At 38.8% G+C, this 18,794-nt stretch overlaps 1 protein-coding gene across 2 annotated transcripts in view; it reads left to right on the top strand.

Moving 5' to 3' along the window:
• dync2h1 (dynein cytoplasmic 2 heavy chain 1) overlaps nt 1-18,794 on the top strand; it is a 74,986-nt gene that overhangs the window by 7,440 nt on the left and 48,752 nt on the right. For both annotated transcript variants that reach the window (XM_088300498.1, XM_088300497.1), the window contains exons 11-39: nt 36-160; nt 1,230-1,405; nt 2,456-2,651; nt 2,724-2,819; nt 3,111-3,272; nt 3,418-3,516; nt 3,646-3,785; nt 3,869-4,097; nt 4,922-5,049; nt 5,675-5,790; nt 5,944-6,071; nt 6,740-6,889; nt 7,064-7,269; nt 7,408-7,563; nt 7,661-7,775; nt 8,063-8,233; nt 9,457-9,615; nt 11,402-11,470; nt 11,584-11,738; nt 12,717-12,849; nt 12,934-13,051; nt 13,170-13,282; nt 13,397-13,510; nt 13,611-13,761; nt 14,908-15,113; nt 16,247-16,429; nt 16,760-16,942; nt 17,229-17,452; nt 17,625-17,740. In XM_088300498.1, the coding sequence (XP_088156624.1) occupies nt 36-160; nt 1,230-1,405; nt 2,456-2,651; nt 2,724-2,819; nt 3,111-3,272; nt 3,418-3,516; nt 3,646-3,785; nt 3,869-4,097; nt 4,922-5,049; nt 5,675-5,790; nt 5,944-6,071; nt 6,740-6,889; nt 7,064-7,269; nt 7,408-7,563; nt 7,661-7,775; nt 8,063-8,233; nt 9,457-9,615; nt 11,402-11,470; nt 11,584-11,738; nt 12,717-12,849; nt 12,934-13,051; nt 13,170-13,282; nt 13,397-13,510; nt 13,611-13,761; nt 14,908-15,113; nt 16,247-16,429; nt 16,760-16,942; nt 17,229-17,452; nt 17,625-17,740 (4,317 nt within the window). The remainder of the gene's footprint in view (nt 1-35; nt 161-1,229; nt 1,406-2,455; nt 2,652-2,723; nt 2,820-3,110; nt 3,273-3,417; nt 3,517-3,645; nt 3,786-3,868; nt 4,098-4,921; nt 5,050-5,674; nt 5,791-5,943; nt 6,072-6,739; nt 6,890-7,063; nt 7,270-7,407; nt 7,564-7,660; nt 7,776-8,062; nt 8,234-9,456; nt 9,616-11,401; nt 11,471-11,583; nt 11,739-12,716; nt 12,850-12,933; nt 13,052-13,169; nt 13,283-13,396; nt 13,511-13,610; nt 13,762-14,907; nt 15,114-16,246; nt 16,430-16,759; nt 16,943-17,228; nt 17,453-17,624; nt 17,741-18,794) is intronic.

Raw genomic sequence — 18,794 nt, 5'->3', positions numbered from 1 at the left:
TAATTGTGTTACTTGTCTTGAAACCCTTTTTATAGGGTTGAAGACAGACTTTGAAAGTCGCTGCCATGGAAATCCAGGGGAGAAGACTGGGCCACTTATGGGGAGAAACCTCTCTGATGTGGTCAATAAAATTATCTGGGTGCAGCACATCATCCACAAGGTAGCCTTATGAAAAAATACACAGAGAGCGGCATTTCGTCCCCGGGATGGAACGAGATGGACGCCCATTTTTGGGGCTGACTAAGCAGAACCAGAAATGGGTTTTTGTCTGTCCCTTTAAGTACCGCGTGCATAGAATTCAAATCTGTATTTGCACTTGGAGCAGAATGGAATCTTGTAATATACTGGCTTGCGCTTTGTCTCTCGCTCTCTCTCTGTCTCTCACTCTCGCTCTCCCTTTGCCTCTTTCACTCACTGTCTCTCTCTCTCTCTCTCTCTCTCATGATCGAGCAAGTGAGAGAGAGGGAGAGAAGGGAATGCACAGCTTCATGAAGAAGCAACTGAGAGCCAAAAATAAGCATCTTAAGTTGCATTTAAGTACTAACGTGGGGGTAGGGTTAAATGCAAGGACCGGAGCGCGTTTGAAGGATGACGACAGGGGGGTGATTATTTTTTTTAATAAGGACAAAAGTGTAAAGACGGAAGGGTGCCCAGGTCGCAGACGGAGGACGCAGGACAGATTGGCAAAATATAGTAAAGTGCCCATTTGTAAATACACTTAACTATACAGTTCTGTTTCGGACATTATATAGTATTTGTTGGTTTAGCAATTCTATAATAATTATATGTAATTATTAGAGCTCTATCTCTTCATAGAAGACATAAAAAGTCCAACCTAAATAATAATGAAGCTTAAATCATCAACAATATACAAATACAGTGGACCCCCGCTAATTGTGGGCGATAGGGAGCAGACCTGCTTTCTCTATATAATCTGCCATTTGGTGAATCACAAATTTGCGGGTCCACTGTGTATTTATTATATTGTTGCGGTTTTGCATTGTTTGACAGCTTTCATTTACGTTTAGCGTTTTGATCGCCAAGCTGTCCCTGAGTTTGTTACATGACTTGACCTTCCCTTTACAGAAAGAAACACAGATTTCAGAGCAAATCTAAAGTTAAGGAAATAAACACTTAACCGATAGATTGCAGAACAACAGATTTGCCCGGTGCTGTTTTGGTTAATATGTTCAAACTTTCATTTTCTTGTGCTTTTATGACTACATTAGGTGGAGGACTGTGTCCGCATCACTGAGGCTCTGCTGTCAGATCTATCAGGGTTCAAAGGGTTTGTGCATTTCTGTGATGACCTGATGGAGGTCTTGAGGTCCTATGAACAGGAACAGTTTGAGGACTGGTCCAGAGATTTATTGTCTAGTCTGGCTGATCCCAAGTCGGGGCTCAGGTGAGACACTGTGCACTTTTTATAAAACCTATGAAAAAAAAAAACCCCACACAGATTTATAACAAAATGCAAAATGTACAGGGCTCCACACAAACCTTTTTACTGGGAGCAAAACAGCCCCTAACTTAAAATTTTAGAGCAGCTGCGAAACATCGTAAATTGACTTGCAAAATAAATATGTACATAGCTCTCTATTTACACGGTATTACAGTTATACAATTTAAATACTAAAAGTGTATCATTAACGTTTAGAACGGCAATGCAAGTATTATCAGCTAATTTCTCACTCTGTGCATGTTTGTGGGTATTGCCAACAGAATTTACAGTTGAATTAAATTTGTACGCCAGACATTTTTGCAGGCAGCGTTGGTTCATTTACTACTCAGAAAGTGTAAACTTGAGGGTGAGCATTTGCACACATGCATATTAATGCTTCAGTGTCAAATCAATTACAAAATTATTGAAATATTGACTTTAAACTGACATTCCAACAGCGCAAGAGCACAACATGGATTTTTTTTCCTTTTTCCTTTTTATTTTATTTTTTTTAATTAATGGCAGCAATCCCCAAACAGTGCCACTGACCATGTGAAGAAATAGATTTCAGGACTGGCATAAAAATATCGCTCACCATTAGCAGAACTTGAACATGACCAGTCGTCCGTCGTACTCCGAGTGAAGTGTTTACGAAGGTAACGACACAGAGCCAAATAAGTCTTGCTGCATTGTCCCAAAACATCTGGGATAAAGAAAGAAATTTTTAGCTTGCAGTTGTTGTCACCTTTTATTACTTTATCACACTGCTGCTTGTATCGATATAGCGGTGCTCTGGCTAGTCAAAGCTAGTAACAGGAGGGTTACTGCTTTTAATGCCCATTTGAGTACCCCGATTTATGCCGTCTTTTGATTCTAAGTGTCGAGTACAAGTGTGTCAGCTATCCCAAAAATTTATAAAGAAAAAAAACAAAGCTTGTCTCATTTTTAGGGACAAAATGGGAAAGTCTTGGAGCCTTGATGTACTGTACTCCAATTTAATCTTTGTCGCTTTAGTCTCCAGGCGAGTGATCGAGTGATGGAATTGGACCATGCAGATGGCAGGTTAAAGATCCATTACTCTGACAGATTGGTCAGTCTGCTCAGGGAGGTCAGGCAGCTCTCTGCTCTGGGCTTTGCTATTCCTGCTAAGATCCAGCTGGCCGCTAATACTGCGGACAAGTTCCATAGGCAGGCCATTGTCCTCAAACAGGTGACTTATTTTTCTTCTTCTTTTCGTCTAGAACGGCCTTGCATTATAACAAAGCTTTGTTTTGTTATGTAGGTGGCAAACTTTTACAACACCATTGACCAGCAAATGATCCCTTCTCAAAGACCAATGATGCTCACACTTGCTTTGGCTTTTGAGCAAGTCATCAAGGTATTACTAGAACAAGTAACAGTTACAGTACTCTTTAGGCCACTTTTTAATTAACACTATAGTATGTGTAGACTATATTAAGGTTAATTTTTAAGATGGAAATTACGCAACATGTGTTGGGCTACCGTAAGAGAGGGTTACCATGGCAATGACACAAATTCTGCTGTCCTTGTTACAAGCCATTTGATAGTTTTTCTGCTCAAATCATGAGATAATTTTGTTGAACAGTGTTATGATGATTACGGGACAATATAATGTGTTATCTACTCTAACATCTCTTTTCTTGCACAGCACCCTCGCTCTCAGTCAAAAGAATCAGGCAGTAAACTGCACATCACTTGGAATAATCCAAAAGAGCTAGAAGTTTACATCTCCAAACTGCAGTCTGCCACTGAGAAACTCTCCACTGAGAATAGGAAGCTGCGCAAGTGGCACACGGATTTCACAGACAAAGTTGGAGCTCATCCTTAAACTTCTCTCACTCTGTTTTTTTTTTTTTTTAGAAAATAATTGTTCTCATTCCTGTTATGTTCTCTATGTATTTGTGGACGTTATCTTACAATTGGCTTGATGTTCATCTGTTTGTGTGTTCCCCAAGGTTGTGACACTGATGAATGTTGACTTGCTGAGACATCAACAACGGTGGAAAGAAGGCCTCCAGGAGCTCCGCACTGGCTTTGCCACTTTGGAGGCTCAGGTAATGATATTTTGTGCGATTGTCACTATGAAATCAGTGTATCACTGCGCTTGACTGTGACTAAAATATATAATGAAAACACATTGGATTTTCATTCAACATACCTTGCCTTTAAATCTTGTAATTCAGGGCTTCAGGTCTGATGACATGCAAGCATGGCGGCAGCACTGGAATCATCAGCTATACAAGGCCCTTGAACACCAGTATCAGACTGGATTGGAAGCTCTGAACAAGAACCTACCCGAAATACACGTTGACCTTACTTTCAAGTCAGTGCCACATTTGAACTGTTATCCACTATCCCTTGTTTCGGTGTCACAAAATATATTCACAGAGTCTTTCCTCCACGCAGACAAGGCCGGTTGCAGTTCCAACCGCCATTTGAGGAGGTACGAGCACGCTATTACAGGGAGATGAAGAGGTTCATCTCAATCCCGAACCAGTTCAAAGGCGTCAGCGCACCGGGTGATCCGGTTATCTTTGGCGCTATGATTGACAGGAACGCTTTTGGTTTCCTCACCATCTTCAATAAGGCAGAGGACCTCTTTAGCCGCTTGCAGGCTATTCAACACAAGTACAAGGTGCCTAAACAACAAAACAGTGATAATGATGATAACAGTGATTGGTATTCTGAACTCAACTGGATTTATTTATACTTCACCACTTTCACAGAAAGTGCAGGCGTTACAATACTCTGTACATTAAACATAAAAGGCAAACATTTAAAATATTCATACAGTCATTGATAACCAACCCGTGACCCTGGTGAGGATAAACGGTTCCGATGATGGATGAATGGTTGGCATTAAAAACCAAATAAAATATTAAACAGTCTGTTGAAACATATACTGTGTATTTATTACAGTTATATGTTATGGTCTTACGGAAAAAGTGTATAATGCTGCATGTCATTGTAGTGGAAAATTAATCTTGTTCCAGATGTTAAATATATATAGATCGAATATATATCGAATTTTTTAATTTTTATTTATTTTTTTGGTATGTGTGTATATTTTTTGGTCCTTAAATATTAAAAATATTTTTAGCTGTCTTTCAACTCATATGTAAATGTTATCATCAAATTATTTTTAGTGCTTGACTTACAAAGTAGTTTAAATGAAGTGACACTTGGATTTAAAACAAAACAAACTTTTCCTGGTGAAAAATGCAGCCTGTTAGATGCCTTTTGTCTAAGTCATTAATCTCTATTTGAAAGGGAAAGCCCAACCCTTCTTTGTTTCCTTTTTTAATATGTTCCACATTATTCTTTGTTCAATATAATTTCTCATTTCTGACAGTTGCATTTCAAATGAGAAAGCATGCACGTCTCACAGTTTTTATGCGTGTATATGTGCATGCATTCATGCATTTGTTGTGTTTTTTTTTTTTTTATTTTTTTTTTTAGGAGTGGGTGGTACTGGGCCAAGTAGATTTGGAGAAGTTAGTGGAGAAACATCTGACCTCAGTGCAGGATTGGGAAAGAAATTTCAAAGCCCTGAAAGCCAGAGGAAAAGAGTCAGAACGTCTGCCCAGGTACATATTAAACAAAACAAGTATAATCTTGAAACTCATTTGATACTTGGAGAACTGATAAAAGCAAACAATTTACCGTATGTTTTTAAAAGAAGTGGGGAAAATTGCTTTTCTTTAATCCATAAATTTTTTTGTAGCGCTTTCGCTTTAGGATTGCGGGTGATTGGAGCCTATCCCAGCTAAAATTGGGCAAGAGGCGCTGAACATTCTGTACTGGTTGCTAGCAAATCACAGGGAACCAATACATGTAGCCAAACCACCATTCACCGATTATCATTTAACAGAACGTTTTCAGGGGGGTGGGATTCGGGAGAAAACTGTAGTACTGTACCTGGAAAAAAAAATCACACAAGCATGAGGAGGACATGTGAACTCCACACGAGGAGGACCTAAACCAAGATACACGATCCATCTTGACTGTGAGGCAGATGTCCTTTTTGTGGCTTTTACATGTTTTTATTTTTACACGGAAGTAAAACTTGGGGTTGAGCATTATAACAATTGAAAATGAACATGCAAAATGAACAATGTCAGATTGAATAAGTTCTTCAAATTCAAATTCTTTAACTTTTAGCATGATTTGAATTGATGTCCTTCCTTAATGCATGTCCTTCAATTTTGTCAGCCAGGAGAAGGTTGACTGTATCACAGTCAACTGTGAGCCACTGAAAGCTGCCATCGATGGGCTGATCCAGAGGCTCTTTGACTTGCTGCTTATGTCTCTTCGGAAGTCTATACAAGGTAGAGGGCACAATATAATTTTTGTTTTTACCAACCAGAATACTTTTTAAATGTCTCTGTTTACCCTTTTTTGTCTGTTTTTGTATATAATTCTCTTCATGATTCTTGATTGATTGTATCCATTTTGCTTTTCTTCCAATGGCTGGATTTTAGGTCACACACAAGCCATAGACAGTTTTGTGTCAGAGTCAATGGAGACTTTGTCCACACGACCAGAAAATATTGAAGCCATTAGTACTGCCAGCGGCAAATATACCCAGATAATGGCCAACAAACCTGAGGTAAGAGACAAATAACCCATATTTTGGAATTTAGAAAAAGATATTGTTGCATTTTCCTGTATTCAAATAGTTGAATCTAAAAGGTTCAACACGACCCGTTCCAGGATTTTGTCTCCCTTATCCATTTTGACTTGTAAAACAATTGTACAATAAAAGTTAAAAACAATGTGTCCAATTACCTTGGCCCATTAACTCATAACAAGCGGAGCGGATGCGGTCTTATGACATGGTGATGAATCTGCACAGGGTAATATTACAGCATGTGCCTTGGGGTGAAACACAGCTCATTTTGCAGTTTAAATTCTGTTCTTTTTTTTTTTTTTTTAATGCTGATGTTGACCTACCCTTAATAGACTTGTGACCCATTTCGTGACGAGGTACGCAAAAAATAGACATTAGTTCAAATTATCATTAGAACTGATGTCAGAAACTGTATCTGTATATTTTGTTTTCATGGCGTTTTTTAGTAAGATAAGAACGTTTACTACTTTAAACGTTAAATATTTTGAAATAGTCTTTTGTAACTTAACCAAAATTAGAAAAAAACACTTCATGTATACAGCATAAAACACATTCCACTGGTTGGGGTCAAAAGTGACCCCACTCATGGAGTGGCGTAGGTATTCGTTGGTCATTCAGCTAGGAGTTAACTTTATTGGTCTGGCTAGATCCTGCCTCAGTTCAAGTCGGCAGAGGAGAAGAACCGCTTGCTGCGAGCAGTGTCTGGGGCGGGGCTGGATTCCCTCTCCTCCTTGAGGGCCAAATGGGACAAACTGGAGCTTGTCATGGAGAGCCATCAGCTCATGATCAAAGATCAGGTATAGCAACGCAGCATCATAGTTTGACACATTTTCTGCAGCAGCATGTACCTGCCGGTACATTTTTCAAACTGCATCTCCAAAGCACCTTATCCCCTTACTTAAATCCCATTTCATCCCTGTATCTGCCAGAGGCTGACTCTTTTCGATATCGTTCCTGTTCTCCTTTCCTAGGTGGAGGTGATGCGAAGTCACACCACAGATCGTATCAATGCCTACAGGACAGATCTGGAGAGGTTCAAAGCCCGCTGGGACCAGCTTAAACCCAAGGAGGAATTGCTTGAGTCTGGTGATCATGAAACCCTACTTGCCAGTCTTCAGACTATCAGAGATAAACAGCAAGAGTTTCAGGAGTTAGAATTAGTGCGCAATAAACTAACGTAAGTAGTTTACTTTATATAGCTTATATAAAGCATATCACGTATGATAAAAATGTAACTTCGAGCGCTGTCAAGAGGATGCAGGGTTTCTGATCTTACAACCTCCATTTCTCTTTACCCAACTTCTCTTGTCCTTAGTGAGGACTGTGTCTACTTTGACCTGGAGGTTTCAACTTTCCCGCTCGCTGAAGAGACAAAACAAGACATGGAGGAGTATAGCCAGATGTGGGGTCTGTATGAGGAGTGGCACCAAGGATTTTCAGAAAAGGCTCAGGAGGACTGGATCTCATTCAGGTAAAGTAAAAAACACAGATCAAAAACATACCAACTTTCTGTCAATTTTATTTTTTTAATGTTTTCGTTTTCTTGATTTTTTTTCTCCATTTTATAGGAGCAAGACCTATCTGTTTGAGGAGTTTCTATTTACATGGCAGGACAAACTTCGGAAGCTGGAACAACCTACTGCCATTTCTGTAAAACTACAAGCAGAAGTGGATAAATATAAGGTACATAATAGAGTTAAAGAAAAACTAATTTTGTGTCAGTTGAACTCCTTATGTGTGATATGAGATTTTACTGTGTTCCTTATGCTCAGCAACTAACCTGCGCATTGCTTTGTGTAAAATATATATTCTTAATGCTTTTTTCAAAAAGGATACATTATTTGCGAATGTAAAGTCATCATTGAGACTGTTTTTAGTTTACTAAAATGTTGTCTGAAGGGATTCAGATATTAGGGGATAAAGTTAGTTATTGTGAATGTTTAAATGAACATTCCCATCCGTGTGTTCAGAACATTGTTCCAGTGCTCAAGTACGTGCGTGGGGAACACCTGTCTCAAGATCATTGGTTGGACATGTTCCGTTTACTTGGTCTTCCAAGGGGGATGACTTTAGAAAGGCTCACCTTTAATGACCTTCTTGGAGTGGCAGATAACATTATAACAAAGGCCACGGAGCTTAAGGTACAGTACAATGGATGTAAAAACACTGTTCAAATGTCAGGTGTTTGTGACATAAAAAAACAAGTGGAGCTAAATCAGTTCAAAATCCTTTTGACCATTAATGTGACCTATGATGTGCACAACGCAATTGAAAAAAAGGAGGGGAAGTCAAGATGAACCGATATCCCTCTTATAACTGGAAGTGTCCCTTTTTTTACGTATTAACCAATCACATTAAAACTCAAGTTGAGCGGGAGTCCGCACACACATGCTACAATTTAAAGTGCCTTTGATTAACCACAAAAATTACTTACATTTTTATTTGCTATTAAGCAGGTGCTTGAAGGTTTTCTACCAACTGTGACTGCTATTTGGAACTGTTGATTATTCCCTCAACCTTGACTAAGGCCCCATTTCTAGCTTAAGAAAAGTAGAAGAAAGAAAACATGATGCTGCTACCACTATGCTTCATTGTATTGTGTTTATGCCAAACATTCTTTTTGGAATCATGGCCAAAAACAACCTTGATTTTTTTTTTCCTCATGTTTTTGGGTGATTTTGTCATTGCTGAGGAAATCAAAGTTAACTCTTCGTGCCATGAATTCACATGGTATTTCTGGCAAAAATACTACACCCCTCATTACCAAAAGAAGACTGAAGTCTACCTACAGTGACGTATAAGTGGTGGCACCATCATGATCTCAAAGGATTTTTTTTCTTTTTTTTTTTAAACAAACAAAAACATTTTTGAAATAATTTAAATTGGTCTGATTTTTTACATCACAAAAACTTTATATGAACAGGAGTGTGAGAACGTTTTGATCCACTATTCACACAAGCACGTATATTGTATAAACCTAATAGAATTGGGTTCACCTGCAGTCTAATGGGATCAAACACAACTGCTACATTAGGAAAATATACCAGAACAAAAGTAATCATGCTCAGTTTTTTAATGACAATGTCAGAAATATTTGGCTTATCTTAGTTTTGTAGCGCTGCAGTACACAGCATTGTAGTGAAAGGTGTTCAATTAATTGTCATTTTTTTTTAAAGGTCATGAAAAAAGAAAATCATGGTACTGATTGGATGCAAAAATATTGAGATTTTGTTATGTTTTGAATAATTTCTCATTTTGTAAATTGTTCTTTCTTTCCTTCTGATATAGTCAGCATCTGCGTTATTCAAACTCAATGGAAACTCACCTTCATACCTGGCTAAATGTATGTTTTATGTATATGTAGGACCTGAACAGCCGTGCCCAGGCAGAGGTGACAATCAGAGAAGCACTGAGGGAGTTGGATTTGTGGGGAGCAGCAGCTACCTTTAACCTCACAGAGTATACTGGCAGCAGTGGCCACACTCTTGACATCATCAAAGACTGGAAGGATATAGTCAGCCAGGTAGAAGCTTGCACACGCTTGTGAATATCTATTTTTTTTTTAAAACTGTTTTAGGGGTCCAACTATAGATTTATATTATGGCTTCCAGTATGGTATACTGTACAATTAAAATTGAGGAAAATTCAACTTGTATATTTTGAAAGTGTTTGCGATTGCATTACCTCATACAGTTATTTTGGACCGCTTCTAGGCCATATATGTAAAGCAACCAAATGAAAGTAAAAGTTTGGTAATGAAATGAGCATGCCATCTCTTGCCTTGTGACCACATATTCTTAAACCACTGTGCCTATAATGGTTCCAGACCCACCTTTGGGTCCAGAACCACCAGTTGAGCATCACTACCCTCAACTGTGCTTTGCAAAGTTTGAAAAAGTCCGTGATTTTAGCGATGTGACTCTTAGAATGCAATGCATTGTAAAATGATATTTATCCAGACTATTGGACAGGCACTGTGGTCATGTTGAAACACCCTTGAAATGATTTCAGACAAAATCCTTTAGGACATCTTGGCAATAATAAGTTTGTGTTACAGTATATCATTGGATGTCTTTATTAATACCCTGTGAGATAATCTGTATTGTTTCACTTCATCTTAAATTTGCTGTGACCCTATTTGAGCAATCATTTTGTGAGACTGCAGTCATTGAGATTTATACTCCATTTCCAGATATCATTTAAGGGCCAATAGATTTTGGAGTGTTAAATGCATTGAGTAGTGACTAACTGCCTAAAAGCAGACACATAAATCCTCACCTTCAGTTTTGTTTAGACTGGCAAACTCCCCTCCCCCCCACATGATTTATAGTTCATACACACTTTCTATCCCGTTACAAAGCATGATGAATTTGATTTTGTCATATGTTCTATACACTATTGGCCTGGTAAACATTTGCCTCTGCAAAAATGGGCGCAATCTTGATTCCTCACACAAACTGATGTAGAAGCTGATCATCTAAATGTGCGCACCGAGGATTGTCTCTGCCAGACGCACAGTTAATTTCTTATGGAAGGAGTATGTACAAATGGATTAAATAAGCATAAGCATGCACAGTGTGATTTGTCAAACTTAAGACCATTGATTTTGCGCATTTATAACTGCTGTCAAACAGCACCACTGTGCATAACCATAAAAGGGCGGTGCAGTCAAAATGAATCTATTTTAAACACAGTGTTATGTAGGATGGGCCTAAATATCCAATGGTCACACATTTGGGGTCGCTGATGAATGAAATCAAACAAAACATGACCTCTATGTGGCTGCCGGTGTTCCCAAAATTGTCAGAGGAATAGATTTTGTTCTCTGTAACGCTTTGACTCGGTTTGCTTCTTCCACAAACACTTCCAATTCCATTACTTCAGTCTTAATTTCTCTCCTAAATGATCTAGCCATGGTGGAAAAACACAAGCGCTATAGGACCTAAAGCGCAAAACCCCTGTTTCTGTTCAGCGGTCTCCACACTATTTATAAATCAGTATGCGTGAACATAAACCTGCTGTAACTTGTATAACTGTGTCTGCCTCTGATAAGTGTTAATTCATACTTGTATTGCAGATAAAACAGAAAATAGTGCAGTCTGCAACTTTGCATGCAGAACAATGTTTCATTTAGCAAAACTTATTTGTTCTGCAGTGGTTCAGGCAGCTCATTTAAATGACGTTTCAGCTCGATGAATTGTAATTGCTCCAAACATAAACCAAATGTCATTCACATCAAAACACACAATTAGATGCAATTTTTTGACTTAAGCCAATGTTGGCGTCATTGCCGCTTTGTGTCCATCCAGGTGGGAGATAACCGCTGTCTGCTCCAGTCTCTGAAAGACTCTCCCTATTACCGCAACTTCCAGGATAAGGTCAGATAAACGTGTGGATCGGGCTCCTTTAAATAAACAGAAAAAAGGACCAAAAAAAAAAAATCCAAATAACTATATGCACTATGCATACGGTTACTCCCATTTACATTCAGGTCAGCTTGTGGGAGGTTCGTCTGTCAGACTTGGATGAGTACCTACTAAGTCTAAATGCCATCCAGAGAAGATGGGTTTATCTGGAGCCTATCTTTGGACGCGGAGCTTTGCCCCGGGAGGAGGCCCGCTTCAAACGAGTTGATGAAGACTTCAGGTAATTGGAGGATAGGTCTGAGTTCTGTGAGAAGATGGTGGACAAATATAGATTTGTCCCCTGTATCTTAATACTTATTTTAGTATATTAGTATTTAGTAGTTCATAGTTAGAGGTATAATTTGAACTTTTGGGGCTTCACACAGTCATACTATCAACGGGGGATGAAAACATTTGAAGTAACAACTCAGACAGCATAGAAGACAAGTATATTTTAAAAGTAAACATTGTTTTTCTCTGTCGAAATTAGGCTTCACTTTTGGTCCAGGAATTCATATTTTTAGAAAACTATTCTGTATTGCCATCCATCCATTTTCTATACCTCGTGTCCCAATTATGACCACAGGTGACCTGGAGCCTATCCCACCTGACTTTGGGTGAAACAGTGGTACAACTTGTCAGCTTGTCAATCATGGGCCATGGTCCTTTATTTCTTTTTTTCTTTTTTTTAATTTCCTTTCTTTTAAAAATGAACTCAATTATCTCCCTCTGCCTTTTTTTTTTTTTTTTTACATCTGAAAGTAGTTTTACAATCTACATTATAGTGATGGGCACGGACGGATCCATGATTAAATGTTGTATGTTTCTTATGTCTCATTAATGCTAGTCATTTTCAATATAAATAAAATTTAATGATTTTTTTTAAAACCGAGAATAAAACGCCCTCGCAGATCGATATTTTCTGGCTTTAGCGGCGCTCAGTTGTGCTAAGTGGGGCTTGGTTTTCTTTTGTCCCCATGTAACCTGAGCTATGATTCTATGTCTCTAAATTTCTGGAAGTACCCCACAGAAGGCCCTCGTAAGTTCCAAAAAGCCTTGGTGTTGTAGAAATTGGCAAAGATTACTGACCTCAACCCCATCAAACACATTTAGAATGTGTAAGGTATAGGTGTGATAGCTGGGTCTCTCAATATTTTTGACCCGATTATGACAGGATGTGTACTGTAAACAATTAACAGCAAAATCCCACGTGCCACAGGTCTATCATGTCAGACATCCAGAGGGACAGCAGAGTAATTTCTCTGAGCTCAAGGGCTGGCATCAGAAATTCCCTGGTGATGATAATGGACCAGCTGCAGCGCTGCCAAAAGTCACTCAATGAGTTCTTGGAGGTACATTCATACTAAAAACACCAACACAATGCATCTGTCTCTTCATGTATAACTGCTTCAGATGTCAGTGTGTGTCTGTTTTAGGAGAAGCGCTCGGCCTTCCCCAGGTTTTATTTTATAGGCGATGATGATCTTTTAGAGATTCTTGGTCAGGCCACCAATCCAACGGTTATCCAGTCACACCTCAAGAAACTGTTTGCAGGTCAGAAACTTTTATTTATTTATTTTGGAATTGTTTTTTTCTGGCTGTAGTGGAGACCATTAAATCCTGAAGCTTAGTGGCTTAAACAGGGAACCTAATCAATGTACTACCTGCACAGGCATCCATAGTGTTGTGTTTGATGAGCAGTGCCAGCGCATCGTGGCCATGTGTTCCTTGGACGGAGAGACGGTACCGCTCAGAAATACTGTTCACATCTCCAGCCTTGTGGAGGTAAATAACATGTGTGGTGTGATATAGAACATAGAATCATTTTCTAGTTTTCGTTTTTTTTTTTTTTCATAACACAGATATGTCCCATTGTTTTTAAATATGTGTGCTTCATAGGTGTGGTTAAATGAACTGTCCAAGGAAATGAAGGGGACGTTGAGGGAAATGCTGTATGAATGTGTCACTGCGGGGAAAAAAGGGGACGTCAACCCATCACGTTATCCGTCACAAGTACGGATGCATCCTTTTTCGTATGGTTTTTGACTTTAGTCATTCATATTTGCTCATATGTCTTTTTAGGCAACATTCCCATTCAATATTTGGGGTATAGGTTTTATGTCTTGCAGAGCAAATCCAGTTTACTGAAGATGTAGAGCGAGCACTCAAGGAACACAGTCTACAGCAGCTCGAGTTGGAGCTCACTGCCAAGCTGGAACACTATACCACCGTTGATACCAGCTCTGATGACCAAACAAATACAGGTAGGCCTTGCTTGCTTAATTTCTTTTCATCAAAGTTTAGTTTGGCTGCAATTATCAGATGCTCAAGTGTATATGCATTTTATGGGACACTCTGTATATTTGTTTGCTTTTGCTACAAGACAGAAGCTTGTCTTCTTGTTTTAAATAAGTGATAAAAGTAAATAAATTAAGCAAGTGCAATTGAAATGGTAATTGTAAAAGTGACCACAGTGACCACAGTTTTGTGCAGTCCATTTTTATTTCCTGCAAACACACATCTTAACCGCTGGTGTTTAGTAATGGAATTTATGTGTGGTGGGAGCAAATGGAGTTAATTAATGTATTGAACAGCTTTAAAATTAGCAATACCAGTAAACACAAAATCACTTTAAAGCTGTTTATTTTGTTTCTCATTGATGTTTAATATTAGATAATGTGAGACGATTTGTCCCTTGCTAGCTTTTACAGGCAATACAATGGTGACATTCACTCTTATACTTCCAATATATTGGAGTCAACAGTGTCAAGACAAGAAGAAAAAAAAATGCTTTGTCAGCATAAATTAGTATGTTGTTGAGTAATGAGAAAGATAAAATGCAAGGCAGGATTCGAGTTAAGGTAAACTGTTTTAAGACAAACTTTTACAAAGACTTTACCATTATTTGCCGATGTTTCGTTCTCCTTGTATAGCGCAAGCCGTTTGATGGCTGAGGCTGCCATGACGTGCAACCAATCATCTCACGGGATAAATTCTGCTTGTGCTCTCATTGGTCGATCTCGCGGCCGACAACAAATCGCTCGCTTTGTATAAGTGCCCGTGGGTGTTTACAAAGCCTCCAAGTCAATTCATCTCCCAAACAATGCATCTTTCCGCAATATGGCTGTATTTTATTTTTTTAATCAATATTTTTGAAAAATCCGTGAAACCACTGAAGCCGCGAAAAAGAAAGCGTGAAGTGGTGAGGCGATTATTGTGTAATCTCTTAAAATGAGTAAACTCATTTAAATGCACAGTTCACTGACAGGATTTTGTTGGACTACAAGTGAGTAGGTGACAAGTGCATATACCACATTGATGGTTGCTGTTTACTGAGCATATACTGTACATTTCATGTATTATCACAGTTCACCCGTGCACTGGTTAATATAAAAATGGCCCCCATACAGGCACTGGTATTCTTCAGCTGAAGTTGAAGGCCTTGATTCTGGACATTATCCACAACATCAGTGTGGTGAAGCAGCTGAAGCAAGCAGGAGTCAGCAATCGTGAAGCCTGGGCCTGGCAGAAGCAACTTCGCTTCTACATGGGACCTGATAAATGCTGCATTATTAATATGGTTGATGCACAGTTCAGCTACACCTATGAGTACCAGGTAGGGAACTGCAATTGGTTATGTCACTTTTTTATTTCATTTTTGCAACAATACACCTCCTGCACACTTCTACTATGACAGTGTGATAATTATGGAAGAGGACATCTGCAAGGATTCTTTCCATAACGTTGGCACGCACTCCATTCCAATAGTGTGTGTCACCATTAATCACTGTCCCAAAAATATATGAAAATTGGACTTGTTTAAAAATAGCAAAATCATCATTTGATGTCAGAATCTAAATGGGAAGATCGATAACATTTGCTGCTGAACATTTAATTCACGATAGAGAATGTCTACTCAGGGGGAAGTCATTTGTCCGAAATGTAATTTGTGTATGTAGAGCGTTTTAGCCAAATAATGGACTCATCTTATGGCACTCAGTAGAGTGCAGTCCTCATTTGGATTGTGACACCTGGCTCCACATCCTGGATACTCTTGGATTACAAGACTGTCAGGTGTTAATGACTCCCCCCCAGAAAAATCCCCAATTTGGACCTTCACTCCTCTGCATTCCATCTCTAAATTTCTGTGATTATAATAAAAACAAATCCTAATAATAAAAATAGAAATTAAAATCTTATATAATGTTATAATTTGATGACCTCCTGTATAGATTTCCGTAATGTTTAGCAAGCCATGGTAGCATTGTGTAAGAGAGCAGAATTATCGCTTAACACACACTATTGTGTCTGGCACTCTTGATTTCTGTCCCATGAACAGTGGTTCAAATGAAGAAAAAAGGCGAAATGCTTGCTACCTTTGGAAACACATGTTTTTATATCATCCATGTTGATCCTGACTCGTCTCAGTTTACTGCAACCATTGATGTGTCTTTGGTGTGTTTTTCATTTGGGGACATTTTATGTTGCCAATTTCTTAATGTCCCTGGAATATACGACCATTTGGGGGAGCTGTTTATTTAAGAATGGGTACATTGAGCTCATTTGAAAAGACACTAAAAGCATCTGTCTTTTTGTTTTTCTGGTCACTCAATTGTTTTCAGATTCTGTGTCTCTTAATCACACAGCCACTTTTGTGTTGTATCATCCCACTGTCGTCCTCATGATCTTCTCTTTTTCTCTCAATTCCCTCTCCATTTTCTCTCTCTCTCTCTCCTTGTTGTCTTGCAGGGGAATGCGGCAAAGCTGGTCCACACTCCACTGACTGATAAATGCTACCTGACTCTTACTCAGGCCATGAAGATGGGCCTTGGGGGGAATCCCTATGGGCCAGCTGGAACAGGCAAGACTGAGTCGGTCAAAGCCCTGGGTGGGCTGTTTGGACGCCAGGTGCTGGTGTTCAATTGTGATGAGGTAAGAGTGTGGAGAAATAATGCATAATCACTCCCCAAAATCACTCATTTGAGATAATATAGCATTTATCAATTAGAGGCTCTATATTACGTACAAGAAAGGAATGATTAGTTTATGAACACATCTTTTAAACACTGTAGCTTGGTTCTTAACAAGGCCAAATATTGTCACATCAAATATTTTTAGGGATTGGTACATTGTGCATAGAGACATAGATTATGTTATTCTTTAATCTTTGCAAGTTCATGGTATGAATAATTACGAATATGTGACTTCAAAAGGAAGAGCATATGAAAGTCTTTTTTTTCCCCGTGTTTTCTCTTTACCCAGGGTATTGATGTGAAATCAATGGGACGCATTTTTGTGGGCTTGGTGAAGTGTGGCGCATGGGGCTGCTTTGACGAGTTCAATCGTTTGGAAGAGGCAGTGCTATCTGCAGTTTCTATGCAGATTCAAGCCATTCAAGACTCTCTTAAACATCACAAGCACACGTGCGAACTGATGGGGAAGGAGGTCAGTGAATAAAAACTGATGCAATAACATTTAGTTTTGCAAGTACGGATGCCAAGTTAATTTTGTGCCTTAATGCTCTGTTCTTAGATGATTCTCTTCTTTAGCTCAGTGCCTTTTAATACTGTAGAGGTATATTGTACTTTTACAAATACTGAACTGTAGGGTGCATTATTTCAAGCCTATTCTGAAACTATGTCAACATTTAATAATCTTTACAAAATATATTTGACTACCAAGGATTGAGAATGGATGAATGAATGAACTGATTAATTAATACCCCTCTCAGGTTGAATTAGACCAAAACTCTGGAGTGTTCATCACGCTGAACCCAGCAGGAAAAGGTTACGGAGGCCGACAGAAACTTCCAGACAACCTAAAGCAGCTGTTCAGGCCCGTGGCAATGAGCCGGCCTGACAATGAGCTTATTGCTGAAGTCATTTTGTACTCGGAGGGCTTCAAAAACGGAGAAATCCTGGGGCGCAAACTGGTTGCAATCTTCAACCTGGCCAGGTAAACTTATAGTATTGTGTTTAGTTGTGCTGCGGGTGTATGTTGTGTTTTAAAAGACAATGGCTTCTATTGCAGTCTGTTGATTCTGTGAAGAAGTTATTTTCATTATTTTGGACCAGCCTTGCAGTCAATTGAGAATGGTTAAGCAAGTTTCTTTTCTTTTTGTGTCTAGGGAGCTGTTGACCCCGCAACAGCACTACGACTGGGGTTTGCGTGCTTTGAAAACAGTGCTGAAGGCCTGTGGTAGTTTGCTGCAGCAACAGAGAAAGTGTCATGACAAGGACAAAAGTAAGACCCTCTATGAATACTTTCAATATTTGAAACGTTGCAAAACGTCTGTACTTTTGGGAGCAGAGCAACATATCTGGTAGACTCAAGCCATATTTATTGCAACAAAAACGTCAATATTATGAGCAGTTGAAAACATTGTGGGCCCCGACCGATATGGATTTCTTGAACCTGCTGCTGATTCTTATTATTTGGCAGAAAGAAAAAAAATCAACTACCAATTAATCGACCGAGCATTAATATATATAAGCAAAATATATATAACATGTCTGAGAGTGATAATTGTATGCAGTACATAAGCCACATAAACAATGTAACTGGCAAAACGTGATTACTGCATTCTGTCCTTTAAAATGACTTAACATCTCACTTCACCATATTTGCTTTGAATGAACTGTTTAATGCTTTTTTTTTTTTTTTTTTTTGAGGGACTACGGTCAGAAGTCCGTTACGATAGCCAAGTCTATGGATACGTTACTCCCGGTCTCATTAGAGCATGCAACCCTTCAGTCTGGTCATGTTTTTTCAGCTGTTACACTTTGTCGTTATGATTGACATGAAATGATTGTTGAATGTCAGGTCCGAGTCTATCAGAACTCCAAGATTTTGGACTGGGTCTCTTTGGTGTTCTAATGAAAGTGACTCCGTGTGTATTCCAACCGTAATTATTTTTTTTACGTTTATTCCCCAAAAATAATTACATCCATGCTTTGTTTTAGCTTCTGAGTGTCGTTGAATCTGTGTCATATTTAAGTCTTACATTTTTTATGATAGGTTGCACTGGTTTTATTCTTTTAAACAATCCGCAACTTTAGGTTGTGTGTAAAATAGTGACATCCAGGTCAATTCCTGCTAAGCCTTACCATAAACCTTATAATGTGATATGAACCTTATATTAGGCATATGAGAGCATTGACGTGGATACAGTTCACTAAGAGAAACAGTGTATCAGTCATACATGCTTATTAGTTCGGTATATGATGTACAGAGAGAGTTCAACTGAAACGGAAGTCAATTTTAACGCCAATAACGCACGCTAAGCATGAATATAAAT

Source organism: Idiotropiscis lumnitzeri, chromosome 7 (assembly GCF_059441095.1).
Source record: "Idiotropiscis lumnitzeri isolate Australia: NSW breed Sydney's pygmy pipehorse chromosome 7, RoL_Ilum_1.0, whole genome shotgun sequence".
NCBI lineage: Eukaryota > Metazoa > Chordata > Actinopteri > Syngnathiformes > Syngnathidae > Idiotropiscis > Idiotropiscis lumnitzeri.
The sequence above is the reverse complement of the archived record's forward strand: the minus strand, read 5'-3'. Positions and strand labels throughout refer to the sequence as shown.